Raw genomic sequence first — 19,945 nt, 5'->3', positions numbered from 1 at the left:
CACACACACACACACACACACACACACGGATCAATGGCACTAAAAATGACAAACAGTACACCATTCACGGTCAGCGGAGCCATCGGTGCTACAGCGTATTGGTAATGGCTGTGCTGTGCCGTCCTGTGTGTCAAATTGTGCTCTGCCTTGCTATTCTGTTGTCCGTGGCGCTTACTGCTGCGGCTTTGATTTGTTTGTAATGGTTTTCTTGATGACATTTCTACCCCCTACACCCATCACAAATATCAAGTTAAATTTTTATGTGAGGTTGGATTTTAGTTACTTCTTACTCTCGGCTGTCTTCGTTTCCCTCAGATCCCCTCTACTCCATAAATACTCAAAGGCCCATTTTTTCCCCATCCCCTTACATACACAATTATTGAAACATTCCCCGCCCCTGCTCCTTCTACTGCATTGATACACCTCACGTTTTATTTCCTGTGATTATCTTTACTGAACCGCACCGCCACTATACACAGGTGCTCATAACCTCTACAGGTCCGGGACAATCAAGAACTTTTACCTTCCCCAACACACAAGGACACGCCACCTCTCCAACCATAAATATACTCCCGCTCCCTCTTTAATTGGTTCAAGGATAGCCCTCCCTCTCCCTCCTACACAGGTACTCACGCTTCTTTTTTACCCCCACAGGTGCACGGTGCAGTCGGCGTGCCAGAAGGCCACCTTCTCCTCGCCTCGCTGGCTCAGCTTCGGCTCCGGCCAGCAGTGCATCGACTTTGAGATGATCCTGCCAGACCGCCTCCCCATCACCCAGTCCGCCACGGTGAGTCTCTGGGACATACCCGTGGGTTATTTACTCGGCGCCGCAGGGCACTCAACCGAAGAAGTGATGCTTGGACCCGCCACGAAGGGGACTTAGTAGGCTACTGATGGGAAAAACAGCATAAGACTTTCTGGGACTGTTTTAGAGTTCTAGGCACTCACCGGGGTTTATAACTAGGAGGGTCTCACTGCCAATGCCCATGAGGGAGAACTTTATGAGTCATACACGCGTGACTGCCACTAAGACCGTCTTGTATGAGGGATGAAATGGGTGTCGTAGAGAAGCTATAAGAACAGTGCTCGGGGTAGGTCACTAGTGAGGACTGTTAGGAGTGTCGTCCAAAGGAGGTGTGTGGCTATGGTTGTCATCGGTATCCTTTGGGGACGTTTTTGTTGAGAATGTCTCGTCACAATACGGAAGAATGAGTCTTATCTGGTGATGGTGGTGGTGGCATGTGCTGTATAAGAAGGAAGGAACTTTATTTTTTTTAGTAGAATTTTTACTGCGGTTGTGTTGTGGTCAGTGAATTTCTATATTTCTTTTCTTTCATTAGTTTGCGATTGCGATGTATGGAGTTGATGAGAAGGGAGAAGGGAGACCATCATCAATTTACATATGTTAGTTTTATGTTTTGTTGGTTAATTTGCAGACTTTTTTTTTTGAAGAAACAACATTTAGGACACTTTTTTCCTCTCAGTTTCTCTCCGCCTAGTTCGTCATTTTCCTATAACAAGTAGACTACACACAAAAAAATAATGGCAATGTAGTGGTTTACAAGGGCTAGGCGTGAGTATAGCGATGTAACGAATTCGGTGAGGAGCAAAGGTGGAGGTTAATGATGGAGCAGCAGGTGGAGGGAGTTGGGTGAAGGTGGACAGCGTAGTACATTAGTCCACCTTGCCTTAAAAAGTAGAGAAAGAAATCCTTGCCTATACTATGTCGCATTTACCCACATAACCTGCATTCCCTTTGTGTGTGTGTGTGTGTGTGTGTGTGTGTGTGTGTGTGTGTGTGTGCGCGCGCATTAATACCCTCGCCCCCCGCCCCCTCCCCGTCCTTCCTCCCACCCATTCGTCTTTGCCCTGCCCGAAGAAAGCTTGATAATGTGTGTGTTCGCGGCGCTCGGTGTCGCGACGCCCCGGCCCGCCATGATGTATGTGGCGAGGCGAGGCCCTGAGTGACACTGATGGTGGGGGGGGGGAGGGGGAGGTAGAGGGGGTAGGAGGGGAAGTAGTGGTGGTGGTGGGTGGGGGGTGATGTTGTAGGTATAGTAGTTGTAGTGGTGGTAGTGAGTCTGGGAGTGGTGGTGAGTGGTGAGTGGAGGTGATGGTAGGTTTAGTGGTAGTAGTGGTGGTTGTGGTGATGAGTCTAGTGGTGGGGTGGGGATGGGGAGTAGTTATAGGGGGTGAGTCTGGAGTGGGAGCGATGGTGGGGGTGGTAATACTGGTGGTGGTGATGGTGGTGGTGAGTCTGGGGATGGTGGTGATGATGGTAGTGAAGAGATACGAGGGACAATGTTGGTTTTGTTAGGTTGGTGTTATTCTCGCGTTGTATTGTGTGGAGGGTTTGTGAGAGTCATGGTGGTGTTGGTGGTGGTGGTGGCATGTGCTGTGTAGGAAGGAAGATATTTTTTTTTCCTAGTAGTATTTTCATTGTAGTTGTGTTGTGGTCAGTGATTTTTTTTTTTTTTTTTATATATCATTGGTCTGCTATTGCGATGTTTGGAGTAGAAGAGAAGAAAGAAGGGGACAGGAAATGAAAAAGAGGAATGCGATAAAATAAGGAAAGATAAATGAATACTAACTAAATAAAAGGGGAAGAAATATAATGATAATAATAGTAATAGAAATAAGAATGATAAATAATAATAAGAAAAAAGAGAAGGGTAAATGATAATGAAGAAAAAGAAGCAGGAGAACAATTACAAGAGGAAGAAGTGGTAGAGGAGGAGGAGGAGGAGGAGGAGGATTACCTGCTCCCCTCCCTCACACAAATCACCTGAACCACGGTGTAATTAATTAGAATAATTGTGTATTGTCTAAGGTGTCCCGGAGGAGGGGAAGGTATATACTTATCTGCCCAGCCTCTCTCTCTCTCTCTCTCTCTCTCTCTCTCGCGCTCGCGCGCGCGCTTTATTTATCAAGTTATCTATCTATCCATCTATCTATCTATCGATCTGTCCACACATTTGGCATCATTACTGCTTCTTTATTTGCCACCACCACCATTACCACCACCACCACCATCATAACAACAACAGCAACAACATCAGTAGAAGACAAAGTGGAAGAAGATACTGAAAAAGATGGTGATGATGGTGGAAGTGGTGGTGATGGAGTTGTTGTTGATGGTGGTGGTGATGTGTCGTCTCGTCGTCGTCGTTGTCATGGTTGTCGTGTTCGTCGTCTCGGAGTTATTGGCGGTAAAGGCGTTGGTGGTGGGGGGGCGCGGCGGCGTTATTGGCGGTGCCGCGCGGGTCTCCTCCACGTGGGGCGGCGGCGCGGGTGATCCGGCAGGCTGACGCGGCTTATTGTCCCTCAGCCCGATATTGTGGCACCCTCCCCTCCTATTCCTCTTCCTCTTTCTCCTCCTCCTCTTCATGATCCCTCTTAGCATTATTTTTTAATTTGTTCATTCTATTTTATTCTTTTTTATTTATCTTGTTTCTCCTTTCCCTTTATTTTCCATCTTCTCTTCCTTCTCCTCTTCTTTCTCAGTGTTTTCGTACTTCTCCTTCTCCTTCTGTTCGTGTTTTCTTTGTTTATTTTACTTTACAGTATTCTTGTTTTTTTTTTTATTCATGCTCTTCCTTTCCCTTAATTTTCCTTACATTCTCCCCTTCATTTTCTTTGAGTTTGTTTAGTTTTGTTCATTTTCTCTTAGTTTTCTTGTTTTATTGTTATTCCCATTCTCTCCTCCTCCTCCTCATTCGTCTCACCCCCAAGCCCTCCTCCAAGCGGCATGTTCACTTCTTTCTCCCGTTCTAACTGTCTTAACCCTCACAGTCTCCCCATCCTTCCCCCTACTCCCTTCTCCACTTCCTCACACTCCCCACTCCACCCAACCACCTTCCAACCTTCCTCTCTCTTCCATCTTCCCACCCTCACCTACCAATGTCCTTCCTCTCCCGTCTTTTTCCTACCCACCCTCCATCTCTCCCTTCACCTCCCCCAGCCTCTCCCCGCCTCTCCATCGTTCTCCCCTCTCTCACAATCGTCCTCAAACAACAGGGGGCTGCGGAGAGGCGTGGGGGGGGGGGGGAGGGGGAGGAGGGAGACAATACGTTGGGGGCAACATATCGCTTCGAGACAGATCACTTCAGGATGAGACTAAATCGCATTGCCGAAAAGAATTGGGAAAGGACATTGAGGAGGAGAAGAAGGAAGAGGGGGAGGAGACGGAGCAGGAGGCGGAGGAGGAGGAGGAGTGATCGGTGGAGGAGTTGTTTAGTGTAGAGGAACCTTATTGAAAACTTTTAATGGGAAAGGGTTTTATGCGCTGCGATAGATGGGCGGAGGAAGGTAATGGGCTCAGAGTGGAGGTAAAGGAAGGGAGGAAGGAAACAAAGGGATAAAAGGGGAAGGGAGATGTTTACCGAGACGCGAGGAGATTGGTGGCTATCGCGGAGGGAAGATCGGAGGGAGAGAGAATTCGGGAAAGACACCACACCCGACAAAAGAGGAAGTGGCATTGTTGTGAAAAGGAAGGAAATGATGAGTGAAGGAAGGAAATGATGAGTGAATTAGAGGAATGTGGGATAATACAAGAGGAAAAAACTCGACTTCATTTTGATTTTATGTGATTTAACGAACGAAAAAAATTGGGATTCAACATTTATTAATTTTTTTATCTCTGTTACTTGCCTCATTTTTTAATCTTACTCATTTTTTTCCGATTTCATTTCCTTTCAGTCTTCCTTTCCTTGCTTTTTTTTTTGGTGTGTTTGGGTCATATTGCGTCCACGAGAGAGCTATTCTATTTAATATTCATGCGTTGATCATTCTCTCTCTCTCTCTCTCTCTCTCTCTCTCTCTCTCTCTCTCTCTCTCTCTCTCTCTCTCTCTCTCTCTCTCTCTCTCGTAATGAAATCATGTACACATCTGATGAATTTTGATCAGGGTTAGAGAGGAATTTCCATTGGTAGGGATTCTGTTGTCAAGCTCTAGAGGAGGAGGAGGAAGAGAGAGAGAGGGAGGGAGGAAGAGAAAGCGAGAGGGAAAGGTACGAGTGAACAAAGAAAAGGGAAGAAACGAAAGGGTATTAAAAGAGGTAAGGGAATGTTTTTGACTGGGAAGTGTGCGGAGAAATTAAGAAAAGGATGAAAAGGGAGATGAAGGGGAGCTAATAATAATAGATAAGAAGAGGAGGAAGAGAGAAGGAAAGAGGGAAAAGTAAAAGAGAATAAAGAAAGGTAAGAAACGAAAGGAGACTGAAAGAGTTAAGTGAAGGCATGTTTTTGACTGGGAAGTGTGTGAGAGAAGAAGAAATTAAGAAAAAAGATGAAAAGGGACATGAAGGGAAGCTAATAATGGGTAAGATCAGATAATAAGTGGAGGGAAAGAAAGGAGGAGGAGTAATGAAAAGAACGAAGTCATGAATTGGTTGAATGTGAGACTTTTGCCGCGGAAAGTGACGCAGCAAAGAGGATAAAGAGGAGACCGAGATGCAAGAAGGAGGAAGAGGAGGAGAGGAAAGTGTGAAAAGTGAGGAAGCGACGAGGAGGTAATGGAGGAATAAGTAATTAGAAAAAAGTTAAGAAGAGCTAAAAACGAGGATTAGACGCCCAAGAAATGGTGCAGGAATGAGAAAATTAAAAGTGAGAGAAAAGAGAACGGTGTAAAAATTAAAACCAAGAGAATTTAGAAAAGAAGTTAAAGGAAAAAAATAGAAGAAGCAAGTTTAATGTTCGAAAAAAAAAAAGAATGGGGAAGATTAGATAAAGAAAGAAAGGGAGAGATAGAAAGCAAGCAATGAAAAGCCAGATATAAGGAAGAATGAGACGAGATGAGAAGATAAGAGAGTAGTAAAGAATAAAAGAGGAATAAAGAGAATAGAAAACAGATGCAAGGAAGGAGGAAAAGGTGACCAAGAAAGATTTAACGCGAGAAGAGAATCAAGGAATGAGAGAAAAGGAATAGGAATGCAAGGAAGGAATCAAGGAATCAGGAGGAAACCGGGAATGAGAGGAGCCAAATCAGAGCCTGGAATGAGGATTGGAATGGGAATAGAAACGCCGAGAGAGAGAGAGGGGGGGGGGGCGCAGTTCCCTTTCCTTGTGGCCACCCTCCAGACATTTGCATACTGGCATTTATTTTATATTTGCCTTCGTCATGGTAATGCATTTAGTGGTGGGGGAGATGAAGATTAATGCGAGGGGGGGAAAGGTTTAGTGGAGGGCCGCGGGGGAGATGGATGGCCTGGGGAAGAAGGAGGAGGAGGAGGAGGTGGAGGGGATAAAGGTGTGAGGATGCACTTCGCTATGCCTTCATCCCCCAATCCCTCCCTTCCTCCCTCTCTCCATTCTCTCCCTACCCCCTACCCCCCTCTCACCTGGATCCTGCTTCAGACAGCCCCAAGACGAAACTGCATTAGAGTATTTACATTCATTGTTTGGGGAAAAAAAAGTTACATAATAGCAATGACGGAATAAGTTCAAGACAGTGTACGTAACAGAGAGAGAGAGAGAGAGAGAGAGAGAGAGAGAGAGAGAGAGAGAGAGAGAGAGAGAGAGAGAGAGAGAGAGTAAATAAGTAAAGGGCGAGGCAGTGAAAAAAAAAGAAGAGGACATACGTAACGAAAAAGAATTGTAGTCATGGGGAGAAAAAAAAACAAGAGGAAGAATGAAAGGATAAAAAAAAAGTGCGCTGGAAATGTGTAAAGAAGAGCGAGAGGAGAAGGAATTCCATCCTCGGAAAAAAATATATAAAAAAAGAATTCGAATAGAAAAAAATAGAATGGGTAAAATGTGCGAATCGTAGCTGGCAGAAAAGTTAAAGAGAAGAAACCGAGAGAAAGGTAGGAATAATAGACGAGAGAGTAGGGAGAGAAGGGAAGGAAAGGGAAGAGGGAACAGAAAAAAAGAAAGGAAGGAAAAGATGAAACGACTGAACCAGGAATGCAGAATGACGTACAAGGGCAAAGTAGAATGAATGAATGGAAAGAGGGAGCAGAGGAAATGGAATGACAGACAATGATAGAGAGAGAGAGAGAAAGGAATGAAAGAAAAGACGGAAGAAGAAGCAAAATGGTAGACAGATAAAGAGAACCATGAAGTGCTGGAAAGAAGAAACAGACAAAACGAAATGACAGAAAAATGAAGAAAAGAAAGAAAGAGAAAGAGAGAAGGAAGCAGAATGGTAGACAAAGATGGAAAGGTAAATGAAGGGCTGGGAAGAAATAACTAAGAAAACAGAAAAATAAAGGAATGTTAGGAAAGAAGGAACAAAGAAACTAGAATAATAAAGATAAGCGAGGGAAAGGAATGCAAGGAAAGAAGGAGCAAAAGGAAACAAGTGTCAGATCGGGCGCGTTAATATGGCGTGTGGCGGACTTTGCGGCTTGCGGTTGTGGGCCCTCCGTGATTGCGCCGGGCCGAGGGGGATAGCCTGGGGGTGGGGTGGGGGTCAGGGTCAGGGGAGAGATATCAGGGTAGCCGGCAGTGGTGGTGGTGGTGGTGGTTAGGGAGACACGTGGGGGGGGGGGGGGGATTGTTACTGTCAGGTGGATGGAGGGGGCAGAAGGGGTGAGGGGGAGGAGAGGGGGGTAAAGGGGGATGACCAGGTGGTGTGCCTAGAAATTCCCAAGTTGTAAATTGTTTTTATTTCATTGATTCATTGATTGGTTTGTTAATTGATTCAGATTGGATTTCACACACCGGCACAGGGCGTCAACTTCCCCCCCCTCTTTTTAGTTTTTTTTTATCAGACGCCGCCCATAGAATAGCCTTCACCCATAAAAACACACACACACACACGCACGCACGAGCAAAGTTGCAACATGCACACACTATAACTCGTTTCCTGCCACGGCCATTTCTTGAATTTATGGCTCTACAACCCCACGGAGGATTAGCCATACATGCACGGCCACTAAATCAGAGGCTAAATGGAATGTATAGTGAGTGCACACAGCGGAGTGAACCCGAAAGTGACCCTCGACCACTCCACGAGGATAGATGAATAAGGAGGATTCGGACAAGGGGATCGAACCGCTGATGCATCGTCGACATTTAGCCATCCCGCCACGCGCTGTCCTGGGCATAGACTGGACACCTTCAGAGGGCCTCAAGGGGTGGGGGATGCATGGGGGTGGAGGGGGGAAGGGTGTTGTGGTAGTCGGAGTTTGGCAATGTTTGGAGTGAGACAGACAGACAGACAGACACAAACAAAGACAGAGGCAGAAAGTCAGTTAAAGTCAAGAGAAACAAAAATGCAAAGCCGTTGAGGGAGGCGGACACACACACACACACACACACACACACACACACACACACACACACACACACACACACACACACACAAACGCTGGATGGAGCCCATTGAGAAACACGTCTTAAATCACTCAGACCAACCAAACTGTTTCCAACCTTCCCTCGCGAGTGGTCCCGCCGGCAGGACCCCCAAATGGAAGGGGGCGTTGGGGGTCCCCGCGGCGCCCTTGAGTCCGGGGTACCCAAGGGTGGGAGTCGAGGTCCTTTGGCGACGGTTTGAGTCCGTGTTCCGCCGCGGTTAATCAATCTAATCGAGAAAGTGGAGAAATTTGGAATTTATCGTCTCTGAATATTTCACGAGCTAAGGAGGGAAGGAGGGAGGGATGGAGGGATGAGGCTAGATGGAGGGAGGGAAAGACGTTGGACTGGGAAAGAAAGTAGTAACGATAAGAAGAAAGGAGGATAGATCAGAACGAAGGAATAAGGAATAGAGGGAGGGATGGGGATAGAGGAAATAACGTTGAATTGGGAAAGAAAATGGAAACTAAAGAGAAGAAAGGATAGACCAGAAGGAAGGAAGAAAGGATATAGGAAAGACAGATCATTGGAGGACATGGAAATTGATAAACGGAGGGAATAGAAAAAAGTGAATGAATAAAAGAATAATTGAGAAAAATGGAAAGGGAAACGAGAAAATAGGTGAGAGGGGACCACCATATGGGGAGCGAAAGTTTTGAGAGAGAGAGAGAGAGAGAGAGAGACCGGAGACACAGTAGAACGAGGAGGGAGGGAAGGAAAAAGAGAGAAAGAGGAAGGGATTATTTCCTTTGCACTTTTTATTTCCCTTAATCTTTTTTTTTTCCACAGTTTTCTTTCCGGCCGCCACAATGGGCCCCGTAACGCGCAGATGTTTGAAGACGGAACTTTCTTTTCTCTCTCCGCTTTGAGGCTACTCGTTCATTAGAGGAGGAGGAGGAGGAGGAGGAGGAAGAGAAGGAGGAGGTGGAGGAGGACGCAGTAGTAAAGGAAGCATGGGATCAAAACAAGGAAAAAAGTGAAAAATGGAAAATTGAAAATGCCACAGAGAGAGAGAGAGAGAGAGAGAGAGAGAGAGAGAGAGAGAGAGAGAGCAACCATGTGTGTGTGCGTTTGTGTGTTCTGTCAGCCGTGTGTTTGTGTTAAAATAAAACACTGTCAAAAGAAACTAAATATAAACTTGAGTGATTACATAAAAGACGAAAGAGAGAGAGAGAGAGAGAGAGAGAGAAACGAGCGAGACATTTCCGCGAACGAATACTTGAAAGGCTTACACACACACACACACACACGTCTCTGATTAGTGTTGTTGCTTAATTATACGATTTATGAGGAAAACATGAAGATTAGGCGGAGAGAGAGAGAGAGAGAGAGAGAGAGAGAGAGAGAGAGAGAGAGAGAGAGAAACGGAGTGAGTGGGTCTTGATGTTTCGTTCTCCCACGGTAACGAACACGAGAGAGAGAGAGAGAGAGAGAGAGAGAGAGAGAGAGAGAGAGAGAGAGAGAGAGAGAGATGGGGGGGGGGGGCGTTGTTACTGGCTCTCTTATTGCTTCATGCCGCTAATTCACGACGTCACGCATATTGTTGGAAGCTCAAAATCATGTTGTCTTTTTTTTTTTCTTGGACGTAAATGCTAAATGGCGATCGCATGATTTTCCCTCGCGTTTTTTTAAGGTAATATTTTTTTTCTTTTTAACTTTGGTGGAAATGATTAAGGAGACGATAATGATGCCACGGTTTCTTTGATGAGCTTCTTTTTAAGGTATTTAGGGCGTGATTTGGTTTGGTCCGGAAGAGAAGGGGGACTTATGTAAACAGTTTTCCATTTTTATTCCCTATGATTAAATACTCGGGGGATCATTTGAAGCAGAAGGTTGAGCAGTTTTTCATTATTTCTTGAGATTAAAGATTTCGGGATAATTTGAAGCCTAATGTTGAATCAAAGAAAAGACACAAATTTCATCGACGTTACTCATGATTTACACATTTTTATGACAAGATCGCTTTTGCATCAGATAATAAATGTACAAATTCATAATCGAGGGGTGTTTTGATCAACGTTGCCAGATTGTCGTATTCAGCCGCTTATATTTCCCGACTTCCTACCCTAAAACTGTCTTCTGGGCTTCAACAACGAAACTCATTTATAGTTATCGTTAAAATAGTTAGATCCTGATGTTTTTTGGCGATAGTTAGGCGTCAGAAACCGGTAAATACTATGCTCTGAGTACGACAATCTGGCAACGATGGTTTTGATGTCTCCGATTCTTCCTATTGTGTTTGTGAGTAATCTATTGTCACTTAAAAATTAAGAAAAGCATAAACGTCAGTAAATGTTTAATTCATGCATCCTTTAAAGAGTCTATAGATCATGGCGTGACCTTAACACGAACCTGAGTTTATTTGTTGTCTTCATTTTCCTTAATTCGTCTACTATAGCTTTTCGTCTCTCAAAATGTAGTTGAATGAGATTTCCTCTTGAATCATATATATTTACACACTAGACAAGGTTATTTTAATTTTTCATATTTCTCAATACATATTTTATTATTACCTTCTTAAGCAAGTGCGTAAAGATAAGTCTCACTTATTCTAACTATTTCCGTCACTCAATATTTTTTTCTCTTTATATAAAGTAAGAAAAGGCGAGTCTATTCACACATTCCCGCAAAGTTCGCACAAGCAAAGGCGGCGACATGATCAAGATTCTTACTCACCCAACTCAGCCTCTCCCTCCTCTTCCTCTTTCTCTTCTTTTTCTCCTCCTCCTCGCTCATAGTCCCCTCCCCCTTCCCCGCCCCGGACGGACCCCAGCGGCGGGCCATTCATCAGGGCTGTGCATTTTTACACCTCATTTACTCACTACGAGTCCAATCTCTTTAGAGGGAAGGGACAGGACGGGGAGGGAAGGCTTCACATCTGGAGGGAATGTCTACTACTGCTGCTGGGCCTGGGGGAGAGAGAGAGAGAGAGAGAGAGAGAGAGAGAGAGAGAGAGAGAGAGAGAGAGAGAGAGAGAGAGAAACTTACTACTACTACTACTACTACGACTACTACTACTACTACTACTGTACCTACCCACCTACCTACCACCAGTACCTTGAGGAGCGTCGAACTAAGAGTGCAAGAGGAATGGGCGGCAGTAGATTAAGCGATGCAGATTAAGCCATTCTGTTGTCGAATCTTAAGGCCGCCTTGAGTGGGCCTCGAATACCAATCTCAGTGATCCCGTTCCTCCTGCCGGCGCGCGGGATTCCCTCGGCTGAATATTTCATGAGGCGGCGCAGCAGTGGACCGGTGGGGTGTCGTGAGTGTGGCGGCGGCGGCGACGGCGGCGGCGATGGTGGTGGTGGTGGTGGTGGTCGCTGAAGAAGTAGTAGTAGTAATGGTGATGGTGGTGGTGGTAGTAGTAGAAGTAATAGCAGTGGTTGTAGTAGTCATAACAGTAGTAGTGATAGCAGCAACAGTCATAGTAGTAGTAGTAGTAGTAGTAGTTGTAGATGCAATAGTAGTAGTTTAGTTTACCATAGTTGATAGAAAACCCCACGCATCTTTCAAACTGGTGCATAGATATCAGTGAAAAAAGAAAGCTAGAAAATTGCGATAAGGAATGAAAATAAACTATAGACATAATACAAACACTAATTCAGATACATCATGACCGTAGTTTTTTTTTTCTGTTCCATTCTTCAACTCAATTTCCTGAATCAGCTTTTTTCCTGTTATGGGTACTTATAATTGGAACCTTGCGTACAAATTGGTGAACGTTAGTCGTCCCGTATCTCTTTATTACGTTCTATTCATCTACACCTACACCTGGTATATAACGTAAAGACTTAAATCGTGCCGGACAAGTCTAAAGAGAAAACCAACTTTGTCTATAATAACGAACTGTTTTTCTCTTTTTTTCCCTCTTTCTGCTCGTCAAATAGTAACCTTAACCCACTTTCCTTGCTTCCTTCCTTCTTTTTTCCCTTTCTCTAATATTCGTTTCCATTTTCTCTCCTCCACGTCGTTTTCTTCCGCCTCCAGTCGCGTATTTCCTTTCCTCCTCCTCTTTTATTGGTTCTTTCCTTTCCGCTTTCCACTACGTTAACCTTTCCTGATGCCTTGACTCCTTGCGTATCTGATTGGGTTTTCTCCTTCTCCCTACTTCTTCTTACTCTTCTTTTTCATCATCGTCTGCATCATCATTATCTTCTTTTCTTCTTTTCTTCTTCGTCCTTTTATTTTATCCTCTTCCTCTCCTCCTCCTCCTCCACCTCCCTCTCCTCCTCCACCACCACCACCACCAGGAAGTGCCAGTGTCTGTCTCCGTGGCACTAAATCCTCCTGGAAGGGCTTGAGGCCATTTCTTTGAGGCTGGAGTGGCCTTCGGGGACGCGGGACTATGAGACTGGGGTAGGCGTGTGTGTAAAGAATGGTCGGCGTCCCCCGGGCGTGCTGGGGCGGCTTTTACGGCCGTCGGGGGAACCGTGCGCTGGCTCGTCCTTGCTGTCCCGTCACTCTCCCACGCCCTGTAAACACGTGCACGCGGCATGGATTTATTCGTCGTGGCATGCGGTGGGGAGGGACGGCCGCCGCCACCGCCCGCTGTAGGGGAGTCATGGGTGGTGACATCTGTTGTTCGGAAATTCGGACTCGATTGTTCGTCTCCCAGCAGCAAAAAAACAGCGGTTCTTGTTTCCTCCTCCTCTCCTTCCTTCTCCTTTTCCTCCGCCACAAATCCATCACCCAACAAAACATGACACCAAACATGACATTATCGTTGTCATACTTAAACCTCCTTCCCCCCACAGGTTCAGCTGACTATCCGCACCCTACCGGAGCTGCCCGCCGGCGCCAAGTACCAGTGTGTGTGGGGCTCTGCGCCCCCTGAGGACGGGCTGGTGACCGCCTCGGGGCTGACGTGCGCCACGCCCGCGCCGCAGCACCGCCCGCCCATCCCCGCCCACCATGACCACGTGTTGGTGCCACTCGCCGTTCGCTCCAGCGAGACCAACAAGGACTTCGTCTCCCGAAACTTTGCCTTCTACGACTGTAGCCGCCACAACACGTGCGGCAGCTGCGTGCGGAGCAAGTGGGCGTGCAACTGGTGCGTTTACGAGAACACCTGCACGCACAACGCCTCCTCCTGCAGCGGCAACGTCGTGTCCGGGGAAAACGTAAGCATCCTGCAGCTGCTGAGAGAGGTGTGTGGGCCGCCGACGTGCACCACCCTTCCCCAACACCCCATCCTTACCCCAGCCATACCTGCATGACCTTAACCCCTGTATATTTGCCTCCATTGCCCTAACCTATCTGCTCGCATGCTCCTAACCCGCTTGTTCGCTCTCTTCTAACCCTTTTTCCCTCACATCCTAACCTTCTTGCTTGAACACGCTCACCGAACTACTCCGCCCTGATCACCCCCACCTACATCACCTTAACCACCTCCCCCCTGCCTGCAGGTTATTGCTTCTGCACCAAAGTGCACTTCCAATCTGAATTCCTATATCATAAAACCATGCCTGAGTCCATCCAGTAGCCCCTGTCCCTTCCTGCACCACTAACCCTGCTCCTGCCTGCGCCACTAACGTCTTATGGCCTACACTCACCTCGTATCTTCTATACGCTTAGTTAATTAAATTTATAAATATACTTTAAGTAAAGGTTCCAGCTGTGGGTTAGCGCCTTACAGTTCACTGCCAAAGCTCAGTCTCATTCTGCAGCATTCACTGGGAAGGCGAGGGACTATTCTTACGCGGGTTTGCTTGTGTCAGCGCCGCCGGTGACCGCCGGGCGCGTCATGTGGTGTCATGTGTGACCTCTTCTTCCTCAGAACCCCGCACAGCTGGTGGCGCACGGATCCGGGTTTTGTCCCAGATTCTGGCCCGACCAGACGCCCCTTCTAGCGGCGGACGGGGCCAGGTCCGAACTGGTGCTGCTGGTGGAGAACCTGCCGGTGCCGCGCGTGGGTCAGCTTGGCTTCCAGTGTGTGGTGAGCGTGGAGGGTGCCACCATGAAGGTCGGAGCCAGGGTGATGGGCGGCAGGGAGGGCGGCGACGCGCTCCCCGCCGGCACCTCCACCACCCTCAGCCACCAGCAACAACACCGGCGGTTGCAGCGCGTAGTGTGCGAGCCCACCGTGTATCGCTACGAGTCCCCCGAGGAAGAGTACGAGGCGCGCGTCACGCTGGTGTGGAATCGTGACCACGTGGTAGACGCGCGGAAGCTGACGCTGTACAAGTGCGGCGTGCTGGGCGCGCACCGCGGCCACCACGACTGCTCGCTCTGCGTAACACGGCACCCGCGCTATCGCTGCGCCTGGTGCGGCGCCTCCTGCCGCTACGCCCCACACTGCCCCGTTGCTGCCGCCGCCTCCTCCTCGGCCTCCCTGCCGCGGCCACCCATCGAGGACTCCCGCCTCGGCCAGTGCCCCACGCCCAGGATAGATCTGGTGAGTACCCTTCACTGTACTGTTGATAGGCTCGGGCATGAGGTCGCAAACTACGGACAGGTGCTCCCATAGGGCCGTAGTAACAAGTCAGGTTCAGAGGTACAGTAAGAAGCCTTCTACTACATTTTGGAAGGACTATTCCGTGTGGGAAGAGTCTAAAGGTCGGACAAAGTAGCTGTTTGCTTGATGTGCTAGGCTGAACTCTAAAAGATGTTGTATGTTTGCTGTGCTGTACACCAAACGGAGAAGCTGTGTGTGTGTGTGTGTGTGTGTGTGTGTGAGAGCAGGCTTTACTAGGAAGCACTGGACGCCAGACGAATAAGTTGTGTGCATGAACTTTTTCGTGCTGCTGTGTGCTGTGTTGTGTAGTGCCGCGCCGTGCTGGAGCCTGGACGCCGCCGCACTGTTTAGGGAGGGACTGGCCGCTGCTGTGGGGGCTGCGCGCCCAGCAGAGCCACTCAGTATTCAGGGACGGTTATGCAAATTTCACAAGTTTCATGCAGGCTGTTAATACTGTTAGCGTCCGTCCGGGTGACAGCGGGCGGTGGGCGGGAGGGCGGCGGCGGCGGCCAAGTGGAAGAAACAGGAGGGAGGAAGGAGAGGGAGGAGGGAGAGGCGCCGGTTGGAGACTGGCGGACTGGAGAATGAACGGGGAGGGAGAGAAAAGGGAGGGGGCGGGTACACTGACCACGAGGAAGAAGGAAGGAAGAAAAGGAGATGACAATACGTAGAAGGAATAGGGAGAAGAGGGAGAGGAAGATGTTTTCGCCCAGAGAAGTGTAATGAGGAATAGGAAATCTGGAGTAACGAAGAGGGAATGGACGCCGCTAAGATTAGGAAAGGAGAGGGACGGAGGAGGAGGGGAAGAGATTACAAGGCCGAGGAGGCGGGGAAGGAAGTAGGAGTGGCAGGAGGCGCTTCTCTCAACGACGCCCTAAAAAAGTTAAAGTTTCAAGTTTTGGAAATTTGTCGACCATTTTCCGCAGACCCTCCTCGTGGCCATTACTTAATTGAAGTTTGATACTGAGGCGAGAACAGCCGGTGGAGATGGGGGGAGGGAAGGAGGGAGGGAAGGCAGGGAAAGGGGGGAGGGAGGAAAGGAAGGAAAAAGGGGGAGGGAGGAAAGGAAGGGAAAAGGGGAAAGGAGAGAAGGAAGAGAGGAGAGTTGACAGGGAGGAGATAGCGGAGAAATGGAGGAAAGATTAAGAGGTGGAGGAAAGATTGTCAAGAGAAAGGTTAATATACGCATAAGAAAAAGAAAAGGTAACACACACACACACACACACACACACACACACACACACACACACACACACACACACACACACGAGTCAGGTAGGTTGATCCTCACTAATGCGAAATGATATGTATTTTTTTTTTCTTTGTGTGTGTTTGCGTGTGTCGAATTCCAGTTTCCCCACATGCAAAATGACACGTTCAAAAAATATATCCATGCATTGCCTTTGTGTTTGCGCGTATGTATTATGTATACCTGTGAACGTGTGTGTATGTGTGTGCGCGCGTGTGTGTGTGTGTGTGTGTGTGTGTGTGTGTGTGCGTGCAAAAGCATATGTCCAAACTGGCGGGTTGACGGTGGCTGATGATGAATTTTGATGAATGGACGTCATTTGAAGGTTTACCCCCAAAGCCATCTCTACCCCCCCCCCCCCTTCTCTCTCTCTCTCTCTCTCTCTCTCTCTCTCTCTCTCTCTCTCTTTCACACACACACACACACACACACACCGTCCCTTTACCGACCTTGACTTCTGCTTCATAAAGATGGGAGTCTCTTGTTTATGCCTCAATGCGGAACAATTATCAGTTGCATTATTGCCGAAGTGGGAAGTGGAAGGCTTGGCGGGACGAAGAGAGGAGGAGGAGGAGGAGGAAGAGGAAAAAGAGTAGGAAAGGAAAGAAGGGAGGGAGAATGAATAGGGATGGTGAGTAAGGAGGGAGGAGGAAAGGGAAGGGAGAGTAGGGATGGAAAAGAAGGAACGGGAAATGGGAGGAGTAGGGAAGGAAGGAAGGAAGGAAAAAGGAAAAGGGGAAGGAGTAGGAAAGGAAGGAAGGGAGGAAAAGGGAAGAGGGGAAGGAGTAGGAAAGGAAGGAAGGAAGGAAAAGGGAAGAGGGGAAGGAGTAGGAAAGGAAGGAAGGAAGGAAAAGGGAAGAGGGGAAGGAGTAGGAAAGGAAGGAAGGAAGGGGAAGGAGTAGGAAAGGAAGGAAGGAAGAGGGGCGAATGGGAAGGAATGAAACGGATTGAGAAGGACGGAAGGGGAATGAGGAGAAAAAGGAAAGGAAGGAAGAGGAACGAAGGAGGAGAATGAGTCGGAAAAGAAAGGAAGGAAGGAAGAGGGAGGAAGAAGTATACATGATCCAGAATAGTTTGGTACTTCACTTCATTTACTAAGGCTGCAGGAAAATGGTAGGCCTAGATAGATTAAAAAAAATAAGTAAGTATTTTCAGTGAACGTGATATCTGAGTTTTTTGGTTAGGTGAAGGATGGTGATGGAGATAGTGGTGGTGGTGGTGGTGGTGTTGATGCTGGTAACGATGGTGGTGATGGTTATGGTGGTGGTAGTGGTGGTACTTGAACTGATGGATGTGATGCTGTTAGTGGTGGTGGTGGTGGTGGTGGTGGTGCGGACAGGTTGGGTGGCTGGTTGATGACACGGCAATGCAGGCGAAGAAATGGCCGTCCAGCACTCACTCAGCGCCCCGCCCTCCTCCTCCATCATTCTTATTTACCACATTTCCTCCCCTTCCCCTCCTCCCATCCCTCTCTCCCTTCCTCCCTCCCTCCCCTTCTTCACCCCCTCCGTGCTTGCTCATCATCCCTTCCTCACTCCTCCATTTCTCCCTCAGTCTCATTTCCTCTTCCCTCTCCCCCCATCTCTCTCTCTCTCTCTCTCTCTCTCTCTCTCTCTCTCTCTCTCTCTCTCTCTCTCTCTCTCTCTCTCTCTCTCTCTCTCTCTCTCTCTCTCTCTCTCTCTTCCCTCCGGCGGTCCCTCAGGGTAATTTCTGGCACTGTGGCGCCCCGCTGAGAGACTTAATGTGAAGTATCAGGGTTGCGCCTCCTCCTGAACCCCCCTCCTCCCTTCATCACCTCCACCTCCACACCGCCTTGCTTCCTCCCACTCCTCACAACTCCACCCAATCACCTTTGCTTTTGTCTGTCGTCCTCCACTGGGTTCTTTCCTTTCTCTTTTCTTTCTCTTCCATCCTTCATCTTCCTCATTTTTGTCTCTCCATGCCTCAGACTTTCTTCGCCTCTTCTTTTTTTTTCATATCTTCACTCCTTAGCTCTTCCACCGTCTCGTATGTTCCTCCTCCACCTTCCCTTCATCCTCCATCTTCCTTATTTTTGCCTCCTTTTCTCACACCTCCTCCATCTCTTCTCTTTTTCATAACCTCTGTAACTCTTCCACTTTCTCTCTTCTGTTTGTCTTTCACCTTCCTTTCATTCTCCATCTTCCTTATTTTTGCCCATCCTTGCCTCACACCTTCACCTCTTCTTTATTTCCTACATTCCCAGTTCTGTTCCTCATCCACCTTCCCTTCACCCTCCATCTCGTCACTTCTTTGGCTCTATTCCCTTGCCCTTCCACTCCTTAACTCTCCTTTTCCACAGTCTCACCCTAATGCCGTCCCTCTCCCATTCTTCATCCTTATTCATTTGCTTTGCCACCCATTTCCTTCCTCATCCTTTCTCTACTTATTTCTCCTTCTCTTCTTCCTCTCTCTCCCGATCGTCTCTCCCTCAGCTCCACTACTGATGTACTCCTCTTCATCCCTTCACCCCTTCAGAGGACGCGGCAGCAAAATCCCCCTTCCCAGCAAACAAGACCCCTCCCCCTCACGACCCCCTACATCCCTTCGTCCCTAAGCCCCCCCCCCAACCTCCCCAGGCGTCTCCGAAGACTGATGGGCCCCGACGCGCCTCCCCCAGCAGGTGTCTTATGAATATTGATCATAAGGATGGACGTTGCCTGCCCCTCCATGCCTTCCTGCGGGATCAAGAGAGAGAGAGAGAGAGAGAGAGAGAGGGGTCAGGCATTCCCTCAGAGTCTAAGGGCTTATATTAGGATTAGTGGTGTGTGTTTGTGTGTGTGTGTGTGCGTGTGTGGTCTAAAGAGGGCGGCACCAAAGGACCCGAGACATTGCAAGGCAAAAGGATGTAAGTTAAGGGACAGACACACGTAATGCATCTTTGGGGAGAGGAGAGGGGAGGGGTGCAGGGGTGAAGGGTGAGGGGGTGCAGGGGTGAAGGGTGAGGGCGTGCAGGGGTGACCTTGGGTGGCTGCGGCGTGCTGGAAGGCTGTCGGCGGAGTGCTAATTGAGTGCTGTCTCTGGGAATGCCTCAAGCGGCGAGGGGTTGTTTGGGCGGTGGGGAGTGCTAAGTAAAGAGGCGACGCTGGCATAAGAATGACCAGCACCACCACCACACCGCCGCTGCCGCCACACCACCACCTCCTCCACCACGAGTAGTAACAAGGCGCACGCTCCTGTGTCCTGCTTGCGGTGCCGTGGGAGGCGTGGGGAACAGGTGTGTGCTGAGCGGCGTGCGCCGGAGTCCTCGGTGTGCGTGGAGGGCGTGTTCGGAACGTTTATAAGGTACACAGTGGAGCACCCGCGCCTCACTGAAACTTCCTGAAAGACTACGGCAGCTAGAAATTTGTTCGTTTGCTGACACTAAACACATAATAAGCACAGTGTTTATATATATATATATATATATATATATATATATATATATATATATATATATATATATATATATATATATATATATATATATATATATATATATATATATATATATATATATATAATCACTAGTTTATTGTAACACTCACAAAATGCTCCATTGTCACCAGAGCGAGTTTTTGTCTCCGGAAAAATGTTCTCTTTCAGGCCTTTTCTGATGAACACTTTTGATGGATTTCACGCCGGCAGTACAGAGACAATCGTTCCATTAAAGTCAATTGCTGGCTCAACATGGCGCGGCGAGTGTTGGTGCAGCCGAGCGGCGCGGCAGCTCACGCAAAAGAACCATTGCATGGAATGATTAAATTTTTCATTCATTCATCGTCACTAAATTAAATTAGTTGCGTCCTGAACACAGCAATAATTTATTCTGATTTGTTAAATTCCGTCACCTTCAATATTTTAGGCGCGTCTGGCCGGTAGCAGGCAGGCAGGACGGGATGGGGGAGGGGAGCAAGGGGTTAATCTGTCACTGGGGCGTTGTTGCTT

The 19,945-nt window shown here is 48.0% G+C and overlaps 1 protein-coding gene across 3 annotated transcripts in view; it reads left to right on the top strand.

Annotated features, from left to right (window-relative positions):
• The window catches only part of LOC126986813 (plexin-B-like), a 474,607-nt gene that overhangs the window by 398,921 nt on the left and 55,741 nt on the right, over positions 1–19,945 (top strand). For 2 of the 3 annotated variants that reach the window (XM_050843394.1, XM_050843224.1), the window contains exons 6-8: positions 655–787; positions 13,052–13,444; positions 14,074–14,691. In XM_050843394.1, coding sequence (XP_050699351.1) covers positions 655–787; positions 13,052–13,444; positions 14,074–14,691 — 1,144 coding nt within the window. The remainder of the gene's footprint in view (positions 1–654; positions 788–13,051; positions 13,445–14,073; positions 14,692–19,945) is intronic. The other variant, XM_050843318.1, reaches the window with a different exon arrangement.

This window comes from Eriocheir sinensis, chromosome 1 (assembly GCF_024679095.1).
Source record: "Eriocheir sinensis breed Jianghai 21 chromosome 1, ASM2467909v1, whole genome shotgun sequence".
Lineage (NCBI taxonomy): Eukaryota > Metazoa > Arthropoda > Malacostraca > Decapoda > Varunidae > Eriocheir > Eriocheir sinensis.
Note: the sequence above shows the minus strand (reverse complement) of the source record. Positions and strands in the feature narration are given on the sequence as shown.